Source organism: Seriola lalandi, unplaced genomic scaffold (genome assembly GCF_002814215.2).
Source record: "Seriola lalandi dorsalis isolate HSWRI2012SDOR001 ecotype SW California unplaced genomic scaffold, Sedor1 jcf7180002054898, whole genome shotgun sequence".
NCBI classification, from domain to species: domain Eukaryota; kingdom Metazoa; phylum Chordata; class Actinopteri; order Carangiformes; family Carangidae; genus Seriola; species Seriola lalandi.
In genome coordinates, this window is record NW_019525450.1 from 2,987,249 (window position 1) to 3,012,823 (window position 25,575).

The 25,575-nt window shown below is 40.2% G+C and overlaps 1 protein-coding gene across 1 annotated transcript in view; it reads right to left on the reverse strand.

Annotated features, from left to right (window-relative positions):
- Positions 1-257: 257 nt before the first annotated feature.
- phkb (phosphorylase kinase, beta) overlaps positions 258-25,575 on the reverse strand; it is a 104,286-nt gene continuing 78,968 nt past the window's right edge. Inside the window, exons 17-30 of the mRNA XM_087180247.1 lie at positions 18,098-18,181; positions 17,080-17,354; positions 16,275-16,365; positions 12,689-12,747; positions 12,211-12,373; positions 11,111-11,192; positions 10,779-10,836; positions 7,596-7,686; positions 6,303-6,508; positions 5,580-5,714; positions 5,099-5,228; positions 3,032-3,139; positions 2,557-2,697; positions 258-2,144 (exon numbers count right to left, since the gene is read on the reverse strand). Of these exons, the coding sequence (XP_087036373.1) occupies positions 2,007-2,144; positions 2,557-2,697; positions 3,032-3,139; positions 5,099-5,228; positions 5,580-5,714; positions 6,303-6,508; positions 7,596-7,686; positions 10,779-10,836; positions 11,111-11,192; positions 12,211-12,373; positions 12,689-12,747; positions 16,275-16,365; positions 17,080-17,354; positions 18,098-18,181 (1,761 nt within the window). The 3' untranslated portion in view covers positions 258-2,006. The remainder of the gene's footprint in view (positions 2,145-2,556; positions 2,698-3,031; positions 3,140-5,098; positions 5,229-5,579; positions 5,715-6,302; positions 6,509-7,595; positions 7,687-10,778; positions 10,837-11,110; positions 11,193-12,210; positions 12,374-12,688; positions 12,748-16,274; positions 16,366-17,079; positions 17,355-18,097; positions 18,182-25,575) is intronic.

Sequence of the window (25,575 nt, forward strand, 5' to 3'; positions counted from 1 at the left end):
TGTAACTGGTAGGATCCAATACAAATGGCAAACACACCCCACAGGGCTGTGGCAGTCATGCTCCATTTCTGCTGCAGTTTTAGGCGACGAACATGATGTGAAGTAATTATATGTCTATATTTAATAGTCACATAACTGTGGAATAAAAGGTGGAGGGGAAGGTGTTCCTGAAGTAGCTGCATAATGGAAACTGCGCTTATTTACATACACATTCACAAATACAGTTTCTGAAGCTGATAGTAAAGTAAAGTGACACATTTCTGTAGTTTCCATGATAACTTTATTCTTTGAACCTACAGTTCTGAGTTTAAAATACTCCTTGTCACACACACACACACACACAGCGGCAAGGTGGGGAAGATTGATCACAGTGACGATATTCAGAGAGGCACGCTTTAAAATAAGTCAGAGTCAATCTTTCATCATCTCTATCTAAGAATACAGCAGTCTTTTCTGTTGCCCACATTCAACAAAACAGGGTCCTCGCTCCCAAGCAGCAGGCGCTGTCATGCAGAGCCCCTATTGCACAAAACAGACCTCTCGTAAACCTAAAACATTCAGAGAAACCTTCAAGATGGTTATGGCAAAACAGTACCTATTGTCATGCAGCAGACTGTGCATGCAAAGAGGACACAGCGTTTCTATCAGAGAAACTCAACACAGTACAACAAACACCTTCCTCTGACACGTATGTACTTTGAGCAGAATAATAACTCTAAATAATAAAATAAAAATGCAGTGGTTCTCAAACCCTCTAATGCCTGCAGATACTTTGACTGAGGTTTACAAGGCCAAACTGTGTTTTGATGAAGATCCATACAGGTATTTTTAGAAATCATATGAAATAATGCAAGAATCAACCACTGTCTGTTTCAGGTAATAAGCTGCACATGCTTCAGGCCCCTCTGGGAGCCAAGTGCACCAACATCTCTCAAAATACAATATGACCTGGTTCTGACTGATTCACTCTCGCACATTAAATTGCTATGTAGGTTATTGCTAGTGAGGTATGAGCAGTTACGTCTGAGCCTGGTTCATAGCGGCATTATTTCTAAATACCTGACAGCCAGAACACAGAACATTTCAAATGGATTTAGAAGCAACACCAACATCTAAAAATGAAAGAAAGAGTTTGACATTTTGGGAAGCATGCTGATTCACTTTCTTACAGAAAATCTGATCAGAAGATTGATACCACTCTCATCTGTATGCTTTTGCAGTTCGTTTAACTTAACATCCCTTTTTATCTTTGCAGAGCCAGACTAGCCGTTTCCCGATTTCAGTTTTTATGCTAACCTAAAACTATTATCTCCTACGTGGTTTCTCCTTCAATTCGTTTTTATTGCAATGGTTTTTAGGAAAAAAAATTATCATTGGAGAAAGACAAGATAACAGTGATTAACTAGCTAACTGGCAAATGGTTATTAATAACATTATTAAAACCTCAATTTGAACACACAACACAGTCAGGAGACTGAACTCAACAACAAAAAGGTGTGTAGAGGTATAGTGAGGTTCTGCCACTGAGATATTACTACAGTATATTAACCCTAGGAACACAGTGCACACATGCTAATCTATGGCATCCAGATAAAGGGTAGGAGAACAGTGTATCAATATTAGCTAGTTATGTCAAAGTTATTCAAAATAATGCTATTAAAATCTTTACTTAAATAAGAAATACTGCTGGGATTCATAAGATGTGTATAAATAAAACAAATTAGACTCTGGTTATACGGTTTTTTCCCCAATGATTAACATTTTGTTTTTAAGCATGACTGGTGGATGAATTTTAATGCCTGGAGCAAACCACAGAAGTACTAATGTACGACAGCTGAAGCCTCTGCTGCTGTTGAGGCAAAAGTGGTGGAGTGGGTAAAGTGCCAAGGGAGGATTGGAGAGGTTAGAGTTTATCTTCTGAATACATTTGATGGATACTCAGTGGTCCTTGCCATTTGATGACTACACTGCAGAGGGCTGGGATTAGGGGTCACAGCATTGTAAATCTAACTAACAGAGCACGGGTCGTCCTTGCAGGGCTTGACATCCCCTTGCAGCAACTGGATCATGACAGCCTTGGTCAGATAGCTGGAGGTGCCTCTCTTTCCCACTGCTGGTGTGTTGTAGAAAGCCTCCATATTATCCTGGGACAAACAAAACAGAGGCACCCATGAGGAAACATCATCTTAGATAAATTGTATGTCTTTAAGAATTTTAAAAAGTGCTGTTTAGTAGTAAATGATTGATGATGAGTCTGCAGGTATGAATCCGCTCTTTGACAATTTGATGCTATACATCCTGGAAGGATTAAATCTCACAAATCTAATAAGGCTCTACTGAATTGGAAAATAGCAGTGCTAGCCTTTTAAACACCATTTAATTAAACTAACCTTTAGCTAAATTATCGGTGTATAGCCGGAACGGAAGCTCGGTTCAGTTTGGTAGCACATCAATTTAGAAAGGTGATGAGATAATTTTGTGGAAGACAGGTCGCGTTCAAAGGAGAAAATGTTATAATATCAGTTAACCTGACAGCTTCGAGGAAAAACCTCCTACCTGTTTCTCTTTGCCTTCAAAGCAGATGCGATCCCTCTGGAAATCATGGAAGGCTTCCTTCACCAGACTGTCCAGATCCACTTTGTCGCCAAACTCCAGCTCTGGGTTTCTCTCCAGCACAATGGACACTACCATCAGCAACTGCTCAAACAGTAGAGACATAGCACAGCTGTCAGAAACTACAAACAAAACAAGAACAATATCAGCAATAGAATTTTTAAAGGTCTAAACCAGTTTTTTTTTAATTACAAGGAATCTTAAATTTAACTTTAAACCAAACAGACAACCTGTACAGATCTGCTACTGACTGACTCTGTATGAATGGCTCTAGGCAAACTGCAGTGCTTAAACAGACATATGTGACTTTGCTAGAATCCATACAAAAATCCATACACTTCTACAGTATTCTGATTTAAGCTATCTTCCTGTTGATTCTGTTCCTTCTGTGCACTCTGGTGCCATTGGGTCTGTTTACCTCGACTATGATTTGTCTGTACTCAGGCAGGACAATGTTCTTCAGCGTCTCCTCCACCAGCAGAGAGAAGTTCATCTCATACATGGTCATGTCAGACAGTGTGGGTTGCTACGGAGAGACAATAAAAGAAAAGCCATGTCAGCTGCTGGTTGTTGTAATTGATGGTCACTGTGGACATCCTCTGTGACTCAGTGACTTTAACTGTGGGATGATAGTTGGTTTTAGACGGGTGGTTTGAGTGTGTCTGAAACTGTCGATCTCCAAGGAGTCTGTTTTTACTCAGAATGGTGTGAAAAACAAAAAACATCCAGTGAGCAGCAGTTCTGCAGACCGAAACACAGTGCTGATGAGAGAGGTCAGGGGAGAATGACCAGACTGGTTGGAGCTGACAGAAAGAATACAATAACCCAGATAAGCACTCTTTACAACTGTGGTGAACAGGAAAAACATCTCAGAATGAATTACACGTTGAACCTTGAGGTGGATGGACTAGCAGAAGAAAACGTCAGGTCCCTCTCTTGTCAGCCAAGAACAGAAATCTGAGGCTGCAGCGGGCACAGGCTCTTCAAAACGGAGCAGTTGAAGTCTGGAAAAACGTAGGATATGGATTTCTGCCGAGGCAGCAGATGGTCAGGTCAGAATTTGGCATCAATCGCATGAATCTATGGACCTGCCTTGTGTCACCGACCCAGGCTGGTGGCGGTGTAATGGTGTGGGAAATATTTTGTTGATACGCTTTGCACCCCTTAATGCCAATCAATCATCATTTGAACGTCAGAGCTTGCTACTTTCAGCAGGATAATGCTCCATGTCACAAAGCAAAAGTCGTCTCAAACTGGTTTCATAAACATGACAGTGAGTTCTGTGAACTCCAGTGGCCTCCCTGTCACTTTTGTGATGCAGTAGAACAGCGGATTGGCAGCATCAGTGTGCAGCTGACAAATCTGCAGAAATGATGTGATGCAGTCATGTCAACATGGAGCAGGATCTCAAAGGTTTCCAACATTTTCTGGAATCTATGCTGCAAAGAACCGAGGTCTTACCCAGTATTACTGTGGTCCTATTAAAGTGCTCAGTGAGTGTAATCTGAACTGGTTTTCTGGGAAGTAGCTAATTAAATCATAATATGTACATGAACCAAATCTAAACTGTCTTTAACAAATTCTGCTCACATCATCTACCTTTCTTCACCTTAATGTTTCTGAGGATGCAGAACTATTCTATTAATAAATATCATTCCATCTAAACCTATGGACAAAAGGATGTAGCAATGAACAACCAGCCAATTGTAGTAAAAGCACACGTGTTACTAATAACATTAACAAAGTGGGATTTATACGTGTCTGGAACTGAGTGTCTGTTAAATAGTGAGTAGTGAATGAGTGATCCAAGACACAGATCCAGTAAGCCATGACAGTGTGACCATCAGCCAACATGCACATTACGAGAACCTTCAAAGTGCAACTCAATGGAATTCAGCCATCATTCATTTTAGTATTTACACCTGGGATTTTTCCAATGATATGTAAAATGTCTCCGGTGAACAAGACTGATATCATCAGAAAGAAAGAACATGAATGACATCACTGAGCATTGAATCCGATCATAAATAATTATGATGATAAAAAAATAATCAAATGAAAAACTTTGCCAATTTAAACCCCCCCACAATCAAAGAACCAACGTATCCTACTCCAAGACAAGCATACATTTTCATGTTCACTGGAGACACATTTAAATTGATGAGGTAAAATCAAAATTCATCAGCGCATCAAGTTCATTCTGCAACTGTGACCAGATTTTTGTGCATTCGTTCCACATTTGCTGGAAAAAGTATTTGGGAATACACTGTCACAAGTACTTGAAACCAACTCATAAATGGGAGCAACACTCAGTCTTAGTCTTTAAAAGACACAAAAAAACATGGAGATCCGTGTCTGCAAGACCCATGTCACTGTCACACAGGTTTATATAGCTGTAACTGTTTGTAGAGTACCACACGGTATCACCTTTAACCAGTGTTGGTCAAAGAATTTATCCTGCTGCAGTGTCAGGGGAGGCAGGTACCTGTGGGAGGTGCGTCCCAGCCACCATGATACCGTTGGGCGTCCTCTCCAGGATCTGCCACACACGATCATAAAATCCAAGAGAGGTCCTGTTCAGAGAGCCATCGATCTGACGCCGGTTCAGCCAAGACCTGAGGCGAAACCAGGGTGAAACTGTTGAACCAGTTCTTAGAAACAGGGGAAATACAATGTTGATAGCCAGCGTGCTAGAGGAAATTGTCTATGAGTCAATGTGTGTTAGATTAGATGAGATAAGATACAACTTTAATAATTCCCGTGGGGAAATTGGGTTGCGGCAGCTGCAGATAATAAGATATGGATGTAGACAACACAGCGCCGAAGATAAAACAATTAAAACAAAAAAGATTATACATCAAGTAAAAGCATTAAGATAAAGACATATTGTCTTCAAAGACAGGTTTGTGAGATGAAAGGGATGAGAGAGCACGGATTGGTAGAGTGAATGTGTGTTTGAAGAGTACCTGCCGGTGTGCTGCGGCTGCAGGACGTCCAGCAGGAGCTGCTTGATGTCGCTGGGGGAGAGCTGGTAGATATCCTGGGGGGGCATGTCTCCTGCCCGGATCTTCAGCTCATGTTTCATGGCCTGGACGATCCATCTGGAGATCCACAGTGACACACTCGCTCATTTAACTGTGACTTTAAGGTGGTCACAAGGATTAATATGTTCAAAATGCTTCCATGTGTCCCTTGTTTCCAGCACTGCTTCACAGTGTTAGGATTATTTAGCTGAAAAACGGTACAGATATTTGTCCGACGTGGCTGATGGAACTGAATTTTTTTGTTTAGAAATGAATAGTTCATAGTTTAAATGCAACAATGTACATAACCTCACAATAACACTTCTTCCAGCCTTGTGTTTTGATTTTCCTAACAATGTTCTCAGACCCATGTCTGAAGAGATCCAATCAAATTGTAAAAAGTGTCAGTCTGCAGCTGCAATGCCGTTCATTTAGAGTAAAAAACAACTTCAGGGGTCATTGGTATGGACACTACACTATTTGACAGCTACAAGTTCCTGATGTTTTGATTGTGTGACAGAATAAAATAGACTGAGAGAAAACTGCAGTCTGGGTTGATGCTCATATATGTTGGTTGCTTCATGTTTTGTTGAGTGGTATGAACACTAGGGAATAGAACATCCACCTTGCTTGACTAAACGTGCCACTGCGGCCTGACTGTCCTACCCGATTCTGATCTTGATCATGCCGCTGAACAGCTCTGGGTTGTTGGAGATAATCCATCCGATGTGGATGACCAGCTCCTGCTGAAGGACAGCCTCCCGCTCCCCACCCTGAGGGGAGCACTTGTTGTAGATGATTCCCTGGATCACCCCTGGCGACAGCGGGTTGGAGATCACCTCCTCCTCATGCCCGAAAAGGCCGAGGGTCACCTGGTAGTTACAGGCACACGGACATGCACACACAGGGGAAAAAGAGCACACACCAAACCCAGATACAGTTAGAAAGTCAAAAGCAGCACATCACAATTGTTCTGTTTGTGCAGTGCAGGTGCACAGACACGTGTACATGTGCAGACTTGCATGTGCACACTTCCTCCAAGGTACAATCTCTACAAGTATCTTTGTTCCAGAACTCTGAAATTGGCCTCCTCTCCCGGAGTCACATAAAAGTGAGTAGGAAAAAATGACTGATCCCAAGATTACTCTTTTGTATTTTGTTCCTTCTGAAAGCCATCTCATGAAAATTACACCTCAGCAATCTTCCTGATGAGAGGACACACTTTTATCCTTGCCTTCAGCTGATGAAATCCAGCATCAAACTTGAATCAGAATTGACTGAAATGGGGTGGTGCCTCTTATTTCTTCCAACTGAGCTGTTATTGTAAGCAGAGGGAGACAGTCGTCTCAAATTTTAAATCAGCTTTTCCAATCATGTCGAGGGGAGCATTCCCTCCGGTAGGCAATCTATATGCAGATTCACACCTTGAGCTACTTCGGCATAATGAAATGCCTAAAACTGTTCAGAAGGGTAAAAATGAGGCGAGATAACTGACACTCTTGAGAGGAGGCTAATCTCTGAATAACACTTGACAGGAAATGATGCACTGAAACTCATCCAGTGATAAGTTGGATGAGGGAGTGGCATCAGACAAAGTCTCGGGTCACGGTATATCAATCGGCTCATGGAGTGTGTCTAGACACATGGACACGGTGCATATTGGGATTCTAGTGGTCATGCAGGTCATGCTCGCAGCCTCACTATAACTACAGCTCAGGGAAACACACACACACACATACACACACACACAATGGGGGTGAGCTGTGATGGGGAACATAAGCATGCAGCTCGCCATAGGATGACAGCATGAGGAGCAAATAATCATATATAATTTCATTTTAATAATCAGTGAACATTAAAATCATGGTCTGGACATGCCGTTTTCCTAAATATGACCCATAATTATTTTACAGAAGGGATAGTTACTATCCAGTCCCTGCTGACTCTGTGTCCACTTACCTGCTTGCCATGTACTAAAACACTAGTAATACTGGGGGCAAGGCTGTCCACTAGCTTAGTTAAGAGACTGGCAGCAAGGCGGACAACAGACCTAGTGGGCGAAAAGACACAAGAACAGTCTTGACATTGTCACAGATAACAACCAGCAGCTACGACTTTAACATCTTTTTTGGTTCATTTGTAATAAAAGGCAGAGGAGCCAACTCCACTACTTTACTGCAGCTTCAATAGAGCATGTATTATATGAGGTACATGTGCTGTAAATGTCAACATTGGAATAAAATATACTTTCAATTAAAGATCATTGCCATTCCTCAAATATTTGATTAAACAATATTAAAAAATATCTAAAAGGCTCATTAACATGATAAAAGAAGGGCAAAAAAGGGCTGCTAGTTGCGTCTCTTATCTCATTTTAGAAATTCAATTAACAAAGAATCCAAACATCAGAATGAAAATGAAAACAAAATCCATAAATGATTACTTTACAAAACCAAAGCCAATACATCAATTTTTAGATTAAATATGTATTTATTTTTATTATTCTTAATTAACTAATTTGTATCTGAAACCTGAAATAAAAAGATGTTGGCTTTCCACAAAATATTTTAATGTTCACTAATTTCAGAATTCATCATTCACAAGAGTCACTGCCGCCTTCAAACTACCTCCTCTTGTCTGCAGGAATCCTATGAGGAAAAAGCAGCGCACATTAACTATGGTTATCTTCACATAGTAGCTCACAGCCGGGGTTGCTATAGACACACACATGGAGTCACAGAAGCAGTGAAGGAATGAAGTAATTTCACTAACGGGGGTCATGAATATAATGAGCTGAAAAACAACCTCCTCGTATTATATGCTGAGGACTACTCAACAAACCAACTTGTGTTTTGTGTGTGTGTGTGTGTGTGTGTGTGTGTGTGTGTGTGTGTGTGTGTGTGTGTGTGTGTGAGAGTGAGAGAGAGAGAAGGTATTCAGTGCTTAAACCTGTGGAAATACAAAGGCACATCTTGAGCACAATGAATAAAAAGACAACAAAGCTTTAATGTTTGGAAGGCATGATGTGGTGTCAATCCACCGATGCTTTGTTGGGAAACCTATTTCAAGCTTCACTTCCTGGCCCATGTTGGGTAAATGAGAAAGTAAATTGAACTGAGTATTGATGCTATTTCCCAGCAAGTTGAAAATTAGCCTCAAGGCTTTTTTTCCCCTCTAATACGGCATAATCAAATTTCTCTATGTAAAAATCCTTTAAATCAATAAAACAACATACAATAAAAGCTGTCATGTCAGTCAACTTGACACAAATTGAAATCATACCAATGGACACAAAACACTGACCACTAAACAGGGGACAACCAATGACAGTGAGTCAGGCCGGCAATATACCACAAACAAAATGCAAATTTGGCAACTTTGCGATCAAAGATCAAAAAGAGAAAGATTTTTTGTTTGACTGGAGCGGCCAAACATTTCATTTAACATTATTCATAGATTCACATCTGTTCTTGCTATCAGAAAGCTGAATATTCAAGATGAGGAAATGCAAACAAAACTAGAGTCTAGGTCCCAACTTTTATAACAGCTTTAAGATCGAAAAGATGACAGTGTAGAAACCATAATCTAAATGTGTAAACTTACACTGTGTCAGTGTACTTCTATGCAGTTACACTTGTTCTGATACTACTTTCTACTTTTGTCATGATGGATTCATGAGCAGTGTCTACTCCCAAAGCAACTACCAAGCTCTGCCATCTAAGCACGGATGAGACAGACCTGGAGTGACAGTGAGTGTAAATGCGTTTACAGCATCATATCTAACAACCAAATACTATTTCATTTGAAGTATACAGCCAGCCTCAGAGCGGTGGGTGACGCTGCAGAAGAACGAAACAGCAGAAATGAAGCTCCAGCGTCTGCGATAGTTAATGAAGAGAGAAAGCAAACACTGATGACAAGCTCCTGTACACATCTGAGTCAAGGTGCCTACTAGCTTGGTCAAACTCATGACAGTGTGAGAGGTAGCCATCTTCTTATGCTAAACTTGGTGGTATAACCACAAATAGCATTAGCTTGGTTAAAATTTTAGCAAGATACTAGCCTTCTACTGCATTACACCACCTTTTACCAGGGTGTCTACTGGTCAGTTAAATATCACTGTGAGAAGTTAAATTACATTTTTTAACATCTATTTAAAAGCAAAATGTGGGACTAGCCTGAGATTCATTTAAAAATTAGCGTGTTAGCATATTAGTGTAAATTAGAGTACAGTCAGCATTGACTGATCTGGTATCTTTTTATTCAATAAATGTATTTTACACAGTTATTGATTCAAATTATTTTTATTCTTCGTCCTTCCAGGAAATGTAGGACACACACTTCATATAAGTATCAACTTTAATTTAGCTACTCCTTTACATGAGCTAATAGCAGACCAGAAATAATGACTTTTTGAAATATTTGAGTCACAAATCCAAACATTGAATTTGGAACAAAAAAAATTTCTGACTTTCTTTGTCGACACCCTGGTTATGAGGAAATTCAAAATGGGATCGGCTGAACCTCACACAGCTCTCAAGGTAGATATCTAGCTAGCTAGCCAGCTAACTGGGCGAAAACATGCAGTGTCTTCAGTCTATCTCCACCTGAACATTACCTGTTTCCCATGCACCAGAATTGTGGTGATGTGAGGAGCTATGGAGCTGGCGAACCTCTTGATAATGGTAGCAGATTGGCGCACTGCCAGCCTGCAGTTCCGCCACATTAAATAACAGTTATTTGAAAGAGAGAGGATTATGTGAGGACGACAAATGAGGGAAAGAACAGATATGGAAACAAAACATTTGGTTGAGGGGACCCCAAAAGAAAATATGAAGCAACATTTTAACATCTCATGCAGTTTTCTAGGATGAGCTCCAAAGCTCCTTTTAATTCACACTAAGTCAATAACTAATGACTAATAATGAGATAACTGGTCAACATAACAAAATACAAGATGTGTGACTGTCCCTGAACACATCTCAAGAGTTTTTTAGATCTGGACACTTCTGATAATCCTCTTTATATCTGCACACAAACAGATCTTGAATAATCATAATGAAAGCGCAACAAATGAAGTAACTGTATGCACTGTATTTGTGTGTGTGTGTGTGTGTGTGTGTGTGTGTGAGAATATCAGACCAAAGCTTCCTGCTGCCTGCTTGTCTGTAGATTCTCTCCAGTTCCTCCATCAGGTTCTCTGGAATCACAAACATGTTTTTGTGTTTACCCATTTAGAAACATCATTGAGACATATACAAACAAATGGCATGATTGTATCCTAAAGACCTGTAACTGAAGGACTGGTGACTGCAACAAAACAAATTAAGTGGAGAGATAGTGAATAGTTAATAGTAGCAAAGCTACTAACGCTTCTGACATGATCACATTTCCTTTGTATTGTAATGAGGAAATCTCCTGGTCAGTTTCAACACACTCAGGTGCTCACTCACTCTGTGTGACTGTGTGCTTACCATCTTTGGCAAGAAAGTCTGGTCCTTCTCTCCGAAGAAGGATTCCTGCAAGCTGAGCCTGACTGGCCAAGCAGTTGGAGTCCTGGACAGTGATACACACACAGACACACACAAACATGAGCTTAGTCATGCATACAACACATCGTTATGCATAAAAGCAAACAGGTTTTTATAGTGTTGCCTCATTTCAATTTGACAGCTACCTCGATGTGTGTAAAATACGGAAAAGAAAAGAAAGCATTCTTAGTCATGTCAGGGCAAGGTTGGCCTCAATTATTTGGTTAAGATAACTTTTAAACGTATTTGATTATTATGGTCGGCTTCTATATGGCCGCTAATGTGCTTAAATAAATTAGATCTACATGACAAAAGCAAAACGGTGAAGAGAGTGAGACATAATGTACATAAAAAGCAACGTTCATTCATGAATGATGTAGATGTGGCTTTCAGACTTTTATGCAGACTCTTGAATTTCTCATAGAGAACAAATCACAGCTGCAGTTAATTTGTAGGCTGAGGTTTCAATTCTTTGAACGTAGATGAGCCCTTGAAAGTTTAAAATATTCAGATACAGAGCCAGGGTGAAGAGAGTTTGTTGGTTATTATGCACAGGCAAAACCTGGGCATGAGGAGAAATGTTTGAACAAATTAATAAGTTGCTATAATGGAACAGGAGACAGGTGGACAAGTGAGCCTTGATGAGAGTGTGTTATGTCAATGAATCAACAGGAGGGAACGGTGAGTTTTTCTCTCACACAAATAATGAAGCAAACCTTTCACAGATGGCAGGAGACAGGTGGAGTAGCTGGAAATGGATTTGTTCCTTGGTGTTGATTATTAAGAATCAATTTTGAGTATTATGGAGGTTATTGGATGGTTATGGTTATTTTAGCCACAGTTTACAATGGAGAAATCTTACCATTTGATTAATATAACCAGGCAGTAGTCCAAATAATACTATAGTTCAGCTTTTTATGTTCGCACTCTTTTATGTATTTACTTATAATTTCTTTTTGCTCCTCTAACTAGATCACGTTTTCGAATTAGATGGCAGTTTTTAATCTCAGTATGTATTTGTGGGCCCTTTACTCTCAACTCACGTGGAACTTCTGGATGATCTCTTGGGTGGGCTTGTGCAGCCACTCCTCCTCACTGATCTCTGGCTGCTGCTCCAGGTCTGAGGCGTTGGGCGTGCTTGTCTGTCTCTTCACCTTGGAGTGTTTGGGCATCTCCAGCTCCTCAAAGCTCTTAAACTCTGAGATCCTATGCACACACACACAAAGGCACGTTACACTGTGTGTGCTAGTTGTATGTAGAAAGTTGATGCAATATGCATTTTTTTCTTTTTTTACTGCTTGATATTCCCACTTGCAACATTTCACATTTGAAGCAACAAACAAAATAATGCCGGCATTGTTGCTTTGACATTTTGTTATGTTGCGCTAAACTGATTTATTGATCCGGAAAAAATGTCAAATCAAGTATCCATGTCAGTTGTACTGCAGTTTAGCAATTATGACAGGGACAAAAACACTGACCTCTGACAAATCAAGCCTAAAGACTAGAGAAAATTCTTACTCTGCCTCATTAACACGCAGGAAGTCCAACTGCTCCACCACTGCTCCAGATATCAGGGTCTAAAAGGTTGATGAGAAAAAGAAACATTTAATGATTTATTCTGTCAGTAAGGCTGCAATATACAAGAGATGCAACAGTGTAAAGAAACGTATGAGGAAATCATACTCTAAAGGCACAAAACCAGATGAGGTGAGGAGACAGTGTTGTATAAATCAGCAAAGGGAGGTCTGAATAATGCACATCATAACAAATTAACACACACAGTAGTAAAGTGTGAACTAAGTTCACCGTTTCGAATGATCCAAATGTGCATGGCTGCAGTAGCAAGTGAGTGTCTAACACAGTAATGTGATGATAAAAGTTTGCGTATTTTAAAAGCACAGCTGTGTAGGAATAAAGAGCACAGTTCAATATGACTTGCTCCTGTGGTCTAAATGTGATATTAACCAGTCCAACTGAAGTCAACTCCAAAAACAAAACTAAGAGGCGTATAGGAGAGCAGCAATCCTGCTCCCCATAACAATGAGATGATGAAGAGGGGGAGTGTTTCAAAGCTGTAGGTGTTAGTTGTGAAGTGAATAGCAAACAGGCAAATGGAAAGAAGACGTTTAAAGCAAAAAAAAAAAAAAAAAAAATCATATGAGTAAGTCTCTGCTGAACACCACAAACACTCTGGGAGAGAAGCTGAGGCTGGAAAATCTGTCATAAGTTTGACAAAGCAGTTGGTTAAAGTTTTGAGAATAATTCTAGTTCTACCTCGGCTTGGCTTCATTTTCTTTGCCGTCATGAAGATCTATTGTGTTAACCCAATACAGTCTCTATTAAAACTCATAATTATTTGCGGTAAACTGTTTATGTTTAAATTCATGAACACAGCTGAGAGTGAAACTTTGCACTGAGGAAGCATCTTCACATATGAAGTGAACAAGGCAGACAGCATAGTAAAGAACAGAAAAGCAATGCTACAATCAAAATGACCATTTTAATATATATAACATGTTGAATATGAGGGACTTGCATTTGGGTTTTAGAGCTCTTTTTCCTGCTGCTGTTGGAAACAAGGTTGTTGAGAGTGGCGAGACTGAACCAGACATTAAAGTTGCTGCAAAACCAAACAATGAACTAAAAGATGCTAAGGGCTGAGGGCAACTGCAGAGCCAGGTGATAATTTTCTGTGGGTCTATCACTGTGAATGACCCCTTTACATTACAGGTGGTCATGTGATCAATTGTTAAAAATATATATAAAATATAAAATATATTAAAATGTATAAAAATATTGATTATAGAAGCTTTAACCCTCTGATGCACAAACTATGAAAAATCAGGGGTCGATATCTTGGTTTCGATTAACACAAATAATTGTTTTCATTCTTCCTTTTGTACTTCATGAGCAAAAATAGCTTACATCAAGTTTAAATGCGTGGTTTAAAAAGGTCCTATGTAGTGTGATTTTAAAAAAATGAAGACATAATAGTAATAATATAATAACATTTTGTTAACATTTTGTAAATTCATTGTTTTAGCAATGATTTGGACAAAATAAGACATTTAATATGTTTATTTGTCACACATACACATAACTGATAATACTGACATTGACCTGTAGGGTAACTCGTGGTGAACTGCAGTGAAACTGATGAAATAAAATCACGAGTGCAGCACAGATTGCCATATCAGTGCTTACATGCTTCACAAATGACAATTATATGTGTGTGCTCCTGGTGCACTGGGAACAGCAGCTGCTGACATTTCTGTCTTTGACAGCTTTTTTCAGTTCTCTGCATCTCTTCCTCTTCACTTGCCTGACTTAAAGAACTTTGGTGTCATGTTTTCATGGCCCGTCCACTGGCTTGGAGAGCAATCGTCCTGATGAAACTACAATGAATTAACAGCTGAACAGAATTATTACCAGTCACGAATGCAAAATCGAGCAAATGCAGCCAGTGACAATGTGATTTTTTTCCTTTTGTTTTATTGTGGTATTTTATTTTTAAATGTGATTTGAAGTTTCTTCCCTCATTGCAAGCTTTTAGGAGGCATTGCAATGTGTACTGAGCCCTGTCTGACTGCTTCCATGCAGGACTCTGGCTTTCATAGCATCTTTCCTAGCACACTTAATATACTTGCTTCATTTATGCCCTCATGGCACAAATATGGTATCACCCAATAATGTCAACTGAAACGTGTCCGATTCATATTTCTCATTAGGTCAAAAGATGCGTTGGCGGTTTGGACTTCTAACCTATTCAGTTTCAGTACCATTTAATTCATTGTTCAAATCACTCCAATGTATTTGTTTACAAATCAGAAAAAGCTTCACCCCAATGGTTCCCATCTCTTTCTAAAAACAGTCCAGGCTCCAGCCAGCTCCGCCTTTCCAAGACAAACAAAAACAGACTGCCTTAAAAATTGAATCCGACAGACCAAGGTCGACGTACAGATAAACACTGGTGTTGCTATTGAAATGAGGACGGACTTCAGATTAAGAACTGGGGAAATTTTTGTTTGTTATCAAAGAAAGAGATGAAGCCCTGGAACACAATTTATTGAATCATTTGTAATATTAAGCCAATTTTTATATCAGAGACAGCGGTAATATCCAACAGAAGAGAGCAGGTGGCACATTCTCCTCCGACAGGCACCTTAAGAAAACCCTTCACAATATGCAAACAATCAAAACTGTGCAAACAATAATGGTTCAGTGGTTCACTTATATAGATCAGAATGATCTAACACCATTGATCCTCTCAGTAAAATGTATCACTGTTCAATAAAAAAAGCACAAAGACAGATACTGGTTCTTGATATGAAATATAGCTCAAAGATGATGAAAGCTGAATCCTCTGTCTGATGGACAAATATACAGTAATATTACAATACAAAATATTTGAAAATGTACATTAAGCAGGGATGTCACTGATTCTTCTATTAACACTAAACTGCTGTGTAAAACTGAATCAATTAAAATCCATTATATTGGAGGAAGTAAAAAGTTTATGGATATGCCTCTGCAGTATATGTGCGCTCTAGAGACATTTCTCCTATCTGAGCATTAGTTTTCAGCAGCTGGACGACTACAAAACTGAGCCAACAGTGCTTAACTCACCCTGACCACTGAGGGAAGGTGTGCTTATAATCTTACATAAAATCAGGAAGACTGAAGTCTGTTGTCTCGCAAGACTGGTGTGAGATATTTCATGTTTACTTGCAAAGGGTTGTGTGTGGTTGAAGGCTGCAGGTGTTTTTGTAGATACAAGGAAAATGGGACAAATGGGTCGTGTGTCATTTGATATATTTAGTATTTTTGAATAGTGACAATACGACATCAGAACAAGCCATTGATTTGTTTTTGGAATTTAAATTATGTTATTTTATTGATGAAAATCGAATTCATTTAGATTTTTTCGCTGTTGTTATGGAAAACTCGCACTTGCGTCATTATCCAGCTACTGAATGGAAACACGAACAATCCATTAAGGACATTCCACTAAAATTTGCATCCCTGATATGCAAGGTGATTATCAATGGCTGAATGAAAGACTGCATTAATAAAGTAGCTCATATCATTCATTGGATCCACAAACCTGAAGTCTGTCGACATGAACTTTGACCCCTCCAATGCTGCCTTTCTTGAAAGATGCCAGCATGTCCAAGACTGGGTTGAAGCGGCTCCCCCTGGTGAGACAGAGGATACAATGTATTTTTTGTTCCTTTTCCTGCCATCGTTTCTCTAAACTATTATATTCCACACACTGTGTTACACCTAACAGTATCAGTATGAAATAATCGCAGCTGAAACTTCTGAATAAATCAGCACTCTTCAACCAAACCCTCACTGCTTTATTCAGTCTGCTGTCGCTATCTATACAGGTCATCATCCCGATCAATAGCAAACTAATGACTATTGAGTCGCCTCTGTGAGAACCCACTGACTCATTCCAGATGCTGCAGTGTGGCTGTTTAAGCGTTTGTAGCACATTTAACATATGGCTCCTTGGATAATGGTCAATACCGCCGTAATCAGCCCACCAGCCAAGCTATAGTGATACAAATGAGAAACATTATCGTCCAATCAGCAAGCACATACAGTAGCACCTCCCTGCTATAAAGATAAATAGTACACATAGAAGGGAAGAGAGGTGTGCAGATATGTAGAGAGAGAGAGAGAGAGAGAGATAGAGAGAGAGAGAGAAATATTGGATTCAAAAAATGAACTAAATTGCAGTGTGACTGTAAAGACATTTTGTCGTGAGCTTCAGACAAAACAAAAGAGATAAAAGATGATGTATGGAGAGATAGGAGAGGGAAGAATGCTGTGAGGAAGCTATCATTGGACAGGAAGACAGAAAAAAGGATAAAAAAAAAGCTATTATGGAGTGTATATATTACCTGATGTTATCCTCGCGGATGAGAACCAGGAAGAGAGGACGTCCCTGCATCTTCCAGCACTGCTTGATGAACTGTAGGGCGTTCTGCACACACACACACACACACACACACACACACACACACACACACACACACACACACACACACACACACAGACAGACAGACACCCACACCATTGCATTAGAAGACGGATGGCTCACAAGTAGCCACGTATACATTATTCTGGGCAGCGTATAAAACAAGCCATCAATCCTAAGATAGAGGGGACACGGGAGCTACACAACCACTCCTCGTAACACACAGTACATACACACAACTGGTTCAAATCTCTCTTTCACACATACAGACTGTCACAGACACACTCAGACACACTCAGACACCCACCCACACCCACACACACCCACAACCATACAGACACACTGATGATGATAATGTCCTCTGGCAGTCTGCCATCTTCCCCATAAATGTTCCATTATAATATTGTCTTAGCAATGCGTTGGAAGCCATGATTCATTTGTTTGGCGATGCCTTTGTTTGAGAAAGCTGCTATCGCTCAACTTTGGTCGTGCTGTGACCTTCATTTGGTAGAAGCTACAAAAAAACATCAGCAAGAGATATTAGCACGCACACATTGACTACACAAACACACACACACACTCCCAAAACCACTTAAGATACACACATACGGACACACAGACAGACCGCCTGACAGCAGCTTAGCATATTAAAATGCTGCTAGTCCTCAGAATCAGCTAAATCTATTCTGCATTCACTGATGCGTATTGTATGTCTGAAGAAGAGAGAAATTCTTCTCCGAGTTGAGTTTCTGAGCGGGAGTTGACTCCTCAGAGCTCTGGGAAAAATTATGCAGATCAATATGTGGGAGATGTGATAGTGCTCACCCATGACCTGTGCAGAAGGGCAGCATGGACTGCACATACAGTATGTGCGTGCATGTAAGTATGCACATGCATGTAGGTGTGTGTGTGTTGGCATGTGTGTGCACAAATTCATATACCTTGCAGGTCCCGATGCAGCCCACTGGCCTCTCTGGACGCCCACTCAAGCCCAGCTTCTTATTGATGGCAAGGAAGCGGTATGCCTACAGGAAGACACACACACACACACACACACACACACACACACACACATTCACATACAGATACATTGCACAAATTAATGCTAGCTTTTCTGAGTTAAGAGAAAACTAAAATGTTTATCCGTACATTTCCCTGCAATCGCATCAGCATCACCTCGAGATTAAAAATATCATATTTGATTCAAAATGTCACGCGGCTTTTCATAATGAGAGTGTGAGTCCCTCATCCGTCTGTCCCACTGAGATATTTCTGTTGTTCATAAGCTGAAATGACCTCCGTATGGCAGAACCACCTCGTGATATTAGCTCTATGTAATGTTATGAGATGTAGCGATAATGAAAGGTCCCTGCGCTGCCATCAGTGGTACGCTTAGTGGACCCAAGCACACCCATGGGCACTGGAGCTGATAACAGTTTTGTACTGAGATGCAGAGGACCATAAGAAGAGACACTGAGACCTGGCTGAGTCGTCATTATAATAAATAAACGACAGCATGCATTTCGATACTACCACCAGGATTGACATCTTTGCGTATAATACAATTTTAAACACAGCCATTTTAAAAATTAATGAATTCATACCTATATTTGTATAATGGGCATTCAGTTTCACACGCACGTCAACAAAAGCAGGCTTCTCAGTGTTCATTTTGTCGGCTGAAATGCTGACTGTCCCTAGGAGGTTTAATCAGCTATAATTAGCCAGTAAATGAACATGAATTGCTTGAAAAATGTCTCCAGCTGACTTTATATCCAGCTGACACATTTTAAAAGGAGAGCCTGTGAAACGGTCTTAAATGTGCACATGCTTACTGTAGAAAATCCTGCCTGGAGAAGCAACAAAGACGTTAGATTTATGCTTTATATTTTCAAATATGTTTCATCTGGACAAGGGGGAAAGGCTTCCTGCGGATGAGAACCGATCCATGAGTTTTGCAACTTGAACAAAGTCTCAGGTACCGACAGAGATGCTATTGCTACTCTAAACTGTGTGGCACAAAATAATGCAGTTACTTAATGATATGCTCCTTGGCTTTGGAAGTATTGCTTGGTTACTACTGTAGGTAATAAGCTCTCATGCTAACCTTTGCAGCTTATGTTTGAACAGATAAACACACTGAATAAGTTGTTTCTTACAATTTTGCTCTTTGGTTTTGGGAAGAATAAAACAGGAAACCACCCACCTACGGCTGGGGAATCACTGTCTGGGGCAGGAGATTAGCAAACAGGGAAATCTTAGTATTTCTTGGCAATGGTAATTTTTAGTATATTAGTATATTATTATTATTATTATATTATTATATTATTATTGTATTTTATTTTCAATTTCTCTTTAAAGAGAAACTTAAATTTGACATATAAAAGTGCGTTTAAATGGGGAGATTTATAGTTATACAACATCTTCTGTGACTCTGATATTTGTCAAGTCTGACAAAATAACCCTGATGATGTCATTCGGGTTATCCTGGACAGGATATGGAGTTTGAAAGATGTGGGTGGGAGGTCTAAAGAAGAGACACTGTTGGCTGCATTATGGGAAGTGTAGGATCCAGTGGAAGTCGACCCATCCAGTAACGTCTTTATAGCTCAGTCTCTGCTGCTTTGATTTTGACTACTCCTTTTATAATGTATTCCTTGCAAGTTAACCAACTCTATGGAAGTGCAATGTATATATATATATAATAAATAAATGACTGGAGCGCCCCTTTAACAAGTTAAAATATCTACCAGCAGAGATGTTTTCTTGCTTTGGATTAAACTACAGTAAATGATCTTGTTTTGGGATAAATTAAAACATAATTGGAAAATGGTGAACTTACTCATTTACTCATTCATAAAACTAAAACTTGAATTCAGATCGATATTTTTTGGGTACAGAAACACAATAAAATGTTACAATTCTACTTTCACAACCGGGATTGATATAGATCAGAGTCCTTTATTTTGAGCTGTAGGTGGTAGCAGTAGTTGGTTTCTACATGGTCAACGCATAATCTCTTTGCACAGTGTAATTCCATCCTCTCCGGCTCTACGGGAGAGGTTCTGTGGTTTAATCAAGTTAGAAGTCCTGTCTCTCCACACACAGCCAGATCCCACAGTCCGAAGGTGAAAACACAGAGTCAAGTCAGGTATAAAAGAAGTTTATGGACTAAAAATCGTTTACATCAGCAGTGTAGGATGTCCAGCACAAAGAGACTAGGAGAGAGCTTGACATTAATGCTCAACTCCAACAGGGTTTGGCTGAAGAAGCTGAGCTCAGGGCTGCTGAGGTCAAGTTTCACACTTAATTGGTAGAATGAAATCCTGCAGTGTCCGTTAGAAAAAGTTTGATCCACACACCACAGGTTCAATTTAGATTTCTAGAGCTGATTCAGCTCAAACCTTAACACAAGCTCCGGTCAACAACACTGTTGTACTTCAAGTCTTTTGCATTATTTGAGGCATTGGTAATGCTGCACAATTACGCATCTATATATTTAAAGAGCAAGACAAATAAATAGGAATCCTTGACCTTCTTCACAGGTTGTGCAGTAATTAGCCAAAGACAAACAGAGGAAAACAGAGGAAAAGGTCTTGGCCTTCTCCCCCAGCCGTCTCTGAAATGCATCTAGAGATGGCAGCATGGAGGATACAGAAGCTCAGTTTCTAGTGCATTACTTTGGTGCTTCAGATAAAAGCTTCTTACTGCTGTGTTGCCCGCTGTCAAAACACACTGATTCAAAGATAAAAAAGAAAAAGAAGATGGACATTGATTTCTCTGCTCTGCTTGCTTCAAGCCCAGTGGTGTGACACACTCGCCACAAGTTATTATTTATGTGTGTTTTGTGCATTACACTTGTGTTTTCTGATGTGTCTGGCTGAGTGTGAGTACTTCTTCCCTCCCAATCTGTCTTATCATGAAACAGCATCAGTACACCCACACACTCAAGTGGCACAGCAGGAGATCTGCCCGTCAAGCTCTCCATGCCGCATTCTACCATCTCAAACCAACTGCAATACATGGTGTCAGCCAAAAGGTGGTGCTCTGCTACTCCTGTGCCATGTGCCTAGCAGAGCTACTCACTGCTAACTGCCCTGAAAAGCTTGTACTGACCACAACAGGAGAAGGCAAGGGTTGGACCAATTATAAGAAATTACACAAAAAGAGGGAGTACAATCTTTATGTAAAAAAAAAAAAAAAGAAAGAGAAATGTTAATTGAGGATGAAGCAGAATTAAAAATCACAGCCCTAAAAGACAAGGATGAGACCTGGAGGAGAAAAGCGAGGGAGGAACCTCTGCACCCAACACTTCCTGTGTGCAGAATACCAATGAAGAACGACAACACACAGGCAGCCTATCAAAGCATCCTTTCATTCCCTCACATTTCCACAGACCGCAGCACAAACAGCAAGCCTGGCAGGCGGGAGAGATAATAAAAAGCCATATTCAAAAGCTGTATTTTACACTTCTGCAGTGGCCACAAGGTGTGACAAACTCTGCAAAACTTTTAATTCATCATAGAGACATTCCTCAGGTGGATAGGAGCTCAGACAGGAGTATGTTCCTGCGCATTTTATCATTGCTGGGTTGGTGCCCCAAATAGTGTAAATGTAACTGTTGGGTGTAAAAAATGCACATAACAGATTTACTTTGACAGCTGATGCTGTCATCCAGAGGGACTTAAAGTAAGTGGCAGTTCAGCATCTTGCCAAACAGCTCAATATGACACTGTACATACCTTTGAATTTGGGATTAAAATTTCTGCTCCTGGGACTCCCCATCAAATGTGTTTAAGGGTATATTTTTTACACTTTTCCTGTGTTTTATTTGAAGTGTTGTGTTGAAGATATATTTGTGGTTTTAAGCACCAAAACCATCTCTGAATAGTCTTACATCTCCTCTCTCAGGCTTCTCTCTGGAGCTCTAGTAACAACAGGTTACTCTGAGCCTCTCTTCTGATTGGCTCACTGTTTTCTGAGTAATGAATAAAAATATAGCAGTTTTCAGGTAAACACTTAGACAAACCAAGCCCTGTCCAGGTGGGTGGGGCTTGAGGCATGGCTGAGAGTGGTCGCTGCTTTGTTGTGACATCACAAAGTTACAGAAGGATTTTTTCCAAAGTCACATTCTTTTTTGTAAGAGATTCCCTTGGATAGCATTTCCTTGTTGAGCTATGGTGGAGGGATAGTAACACAGAGAAGGAATTTTGTACAGCAGCTACCAGCATTTCTATGCAACTTGATGATTTCTGTTACATTTAAAGCTGCAGTTGGCTTGTGCTGTCCCATTCAACATCCCATGTATTTTCATAATATCTCCAACAAAAGTCCTGAGCAAAATGTTTTCATGACCAACAGTTATAACTGACAAAAATATAACGACACAGGGGCAAAAATACTGGAATTTTCCTTTAAAGCCTTTGAGACCTCATTCGGATGACTCCAGGTGTTGCTTGCAACATGTGAAAAAAATGAGTGTCAACAAACAGAATGTCACCTACTATGACACCCACATCGGCTGTCTGATATGAAAAAGGGAAAGAAACAGCTAAAAGGGAGGCTATTTTTGGGCAAGGCAGTGATTTGCAAGGGGACAAGCTTTAGGGTGCGCGGGTGGGAATAACACATTGCGAAATGTAATTGCCACTCTCCCATCGTCAGACAGCTGTTGTCAACACAATCAAATGGCTGCGAGGGACGAGGCGAGGTGAGCAAACGCAGCCTGCTGCACTGGAAATGATGGTGACTCCAAGATACACAGATTCTGTCGAGGAAGAAAGACTGGCTGGTCTTCAGATTTAATATTCAGCACAGTGCCCGCTCTGACTCACAATTGCATATCCATCTGAGAGGAAGAGCACCACGCGGCAGAAAGAGGCAGAGGGGTAAGGAGGAAGAAGTAACAGGTATGACAGTTCAAAGTCGGAAGATAGACCTGGAGGGGAGAGTTGTCTGGTGTAATGGACGTAATGGGGGCGGGGCAGGATGTAGGCCTAGAGGGTGGAATAGGGTTACAGAAGCGGATGTGGTGGGATGAAGCAGCAGAGGGACAGAAGGTAAAAAGGCCTGGAGGAGAGAAGAGAGCCAAGAGAGATGACATGATAGCAGAAATTGTTTGTTTGTAGAACATGGTAGAAAATAGATACACACATAACAGACATGACAGACAAGGAATAGAGGCTAGGGAGGAGATCGGATGTTTGAGTGACAGATATGACAGGAGAGGAAAATAGTAAACGGCACACATGCAGATGAGGGACAGTATTGAGAGAAGAGACTAGGGTTTGAGTGATGGATGTGATGGGAGTGAAACTGAAGTTGGAAGTGGGGTAGTGGTTGGTGTCATAGATATGGCAGTACCAATGGTGTAATCTGCTACAGATGAAAGAAGCAGAATGGACAGCTAGTGCTGAAACTGTTACTCACTAAGTTACAACAGACTGTTACCAACAGGATACATGTACTGACACAAATCCCAGATGTGATGACCAGTATTTTGTCATCTCAATGGAATATTTACACCCACAGAACGACTGTTGCTATTTTTAATCCAAGATTGGCAGTGCTTTCATCCAGGTAAAGTCATCTTGTTTTCCTCCCTCCCTCATTGTGTATTAACGAGGGTTGGGTTTCAACAGATGGCAACAGAATTTTGGATCCAGTTCCAGGTTAATAAAGTGCTAACTAAGAAATAAATTTATGAAATCCCCTCTTTACACTCAGTGAACACTTCATTATGAACACCACACTAATACTGGGTAAGGCCTCAGTTCTCTGTAGCATTGATTCCACAAGATGTTGGAAACATTCCTTTGAGATTCTGCTCCATGTTGACATGATAAAATGACATCACTTCATCATTCATCTGCTGTTCTACCACATCCCAAACGTCATACACTGGATTTTTGATTTATGACATGATTCTTCTTAGGATCTTATCATGCCATTAGAAGATGGTAAACTATGGTCATAAAGTGATACATATAGTCAACAACAATACTCAGGTTTGGTTTTGATATTGGTATTAAAAGTATCCAAGTGTGCCAAGAAAAACAATCCTCACACCATTACACCACCAGCAGCAGCCATATAACATAAAGCAGGTTGGGTCCATGGATTCATGATGGTGACGCTAATTAAAATTTCTGCTTCTGTGACTCCCCATAAAATGTGCTTAAAAGGTATATTTTACACTTTAGTAGTGAAGATATATTTGTGGTTTTAAGCACAAAGACCCTACTGTCTTTGTGCCTCAGCAGAAATCCAGATTCATCAGACCAGGCTGATGTTTTTTCAACTTCAACTGTGAGTCTGTGCCCAGTGCGGCCTCATATTTCTGTTAGCTGACAGGAGTGGAACCTGACGTGGTCTTCTGCTGTTGTAGTCCACCCACCTCATGGTTGGATGTGTTGTGAGATCTGAGATGTTTTTCTGTTCACCACAGTTGTAAAGAGTGCCTATCTGAGTCATTGTAGCCTTTCTGTCAGCTCTAACCAGTCTGGTCATTCTCCTCTGACCTCTCATCAACAAGGTGTTTCAGTCTGCAGAACTGTCGCTCACTGGATGTTTTTTTGTTTTAGTAGAGTAAAAACTCTAGAGACTGTTGTGTGTGAAAATCCCCGGAGATCAATAGTTTCAGAAACACTCAAACCAGGTATCTGACACCGTCACATTTTTCCCCATTCTGATGTTTGATGTGCAAAATAACTGAGGCTCCAGAACTGCAATAATTGAAATGTTGCCACATGATTGGCTGATTAGATAATGACATGAATGAGCAGGTGTTCCTAATTAAGTGCTCAATGAAGTTTCTTTTTTTTTATGAGTAGAGCATGTTTGTAAACCCAAATGTAGATATGCTGGTTTGGAAATGGGAAAACTTATAAGGGAGAATAAGGTTGGAATAACGACTTATTTAATTTCATTTTGTGCTTTCATCATTTAGGCAGTACCATAATGCCGGTGCCTGTTCAGCTTCTTCAAAAACCACCATGTATTTTCAAAGATCTAAAAAAAAAAGAGCTTTTTCTTTGAATTCTTGAGAGCTTTTAAAGTTAGAGAGATTTCATTATATTCTTTTCTGAAGCTCCTCGGATCTGCAACTGATCTGAGAACTGATCCGCTCGTTTTGACCTTCAAATATTCAAATGCAGGATTGAACAGTTGTTAATGTAATGATGGAGGTGAGTCCAAATGAATCTTTCTGAATACCACAACTCAGCATTTGAGATATTTTCCAACAGTTCTTCATCTCTAACGTTCCCCTCTGAGAACAAAGTTAAAACCGCTCAGCTCCATGCATCTCCAATTTGCCAAAGTGAAACAGTGACGGCTCCACCATTATGCTGATCAATCAACATGAACAATCACTGTTTGACGAATCAATCACTTCGACCAATCTGCAGCCTCGTTGTGA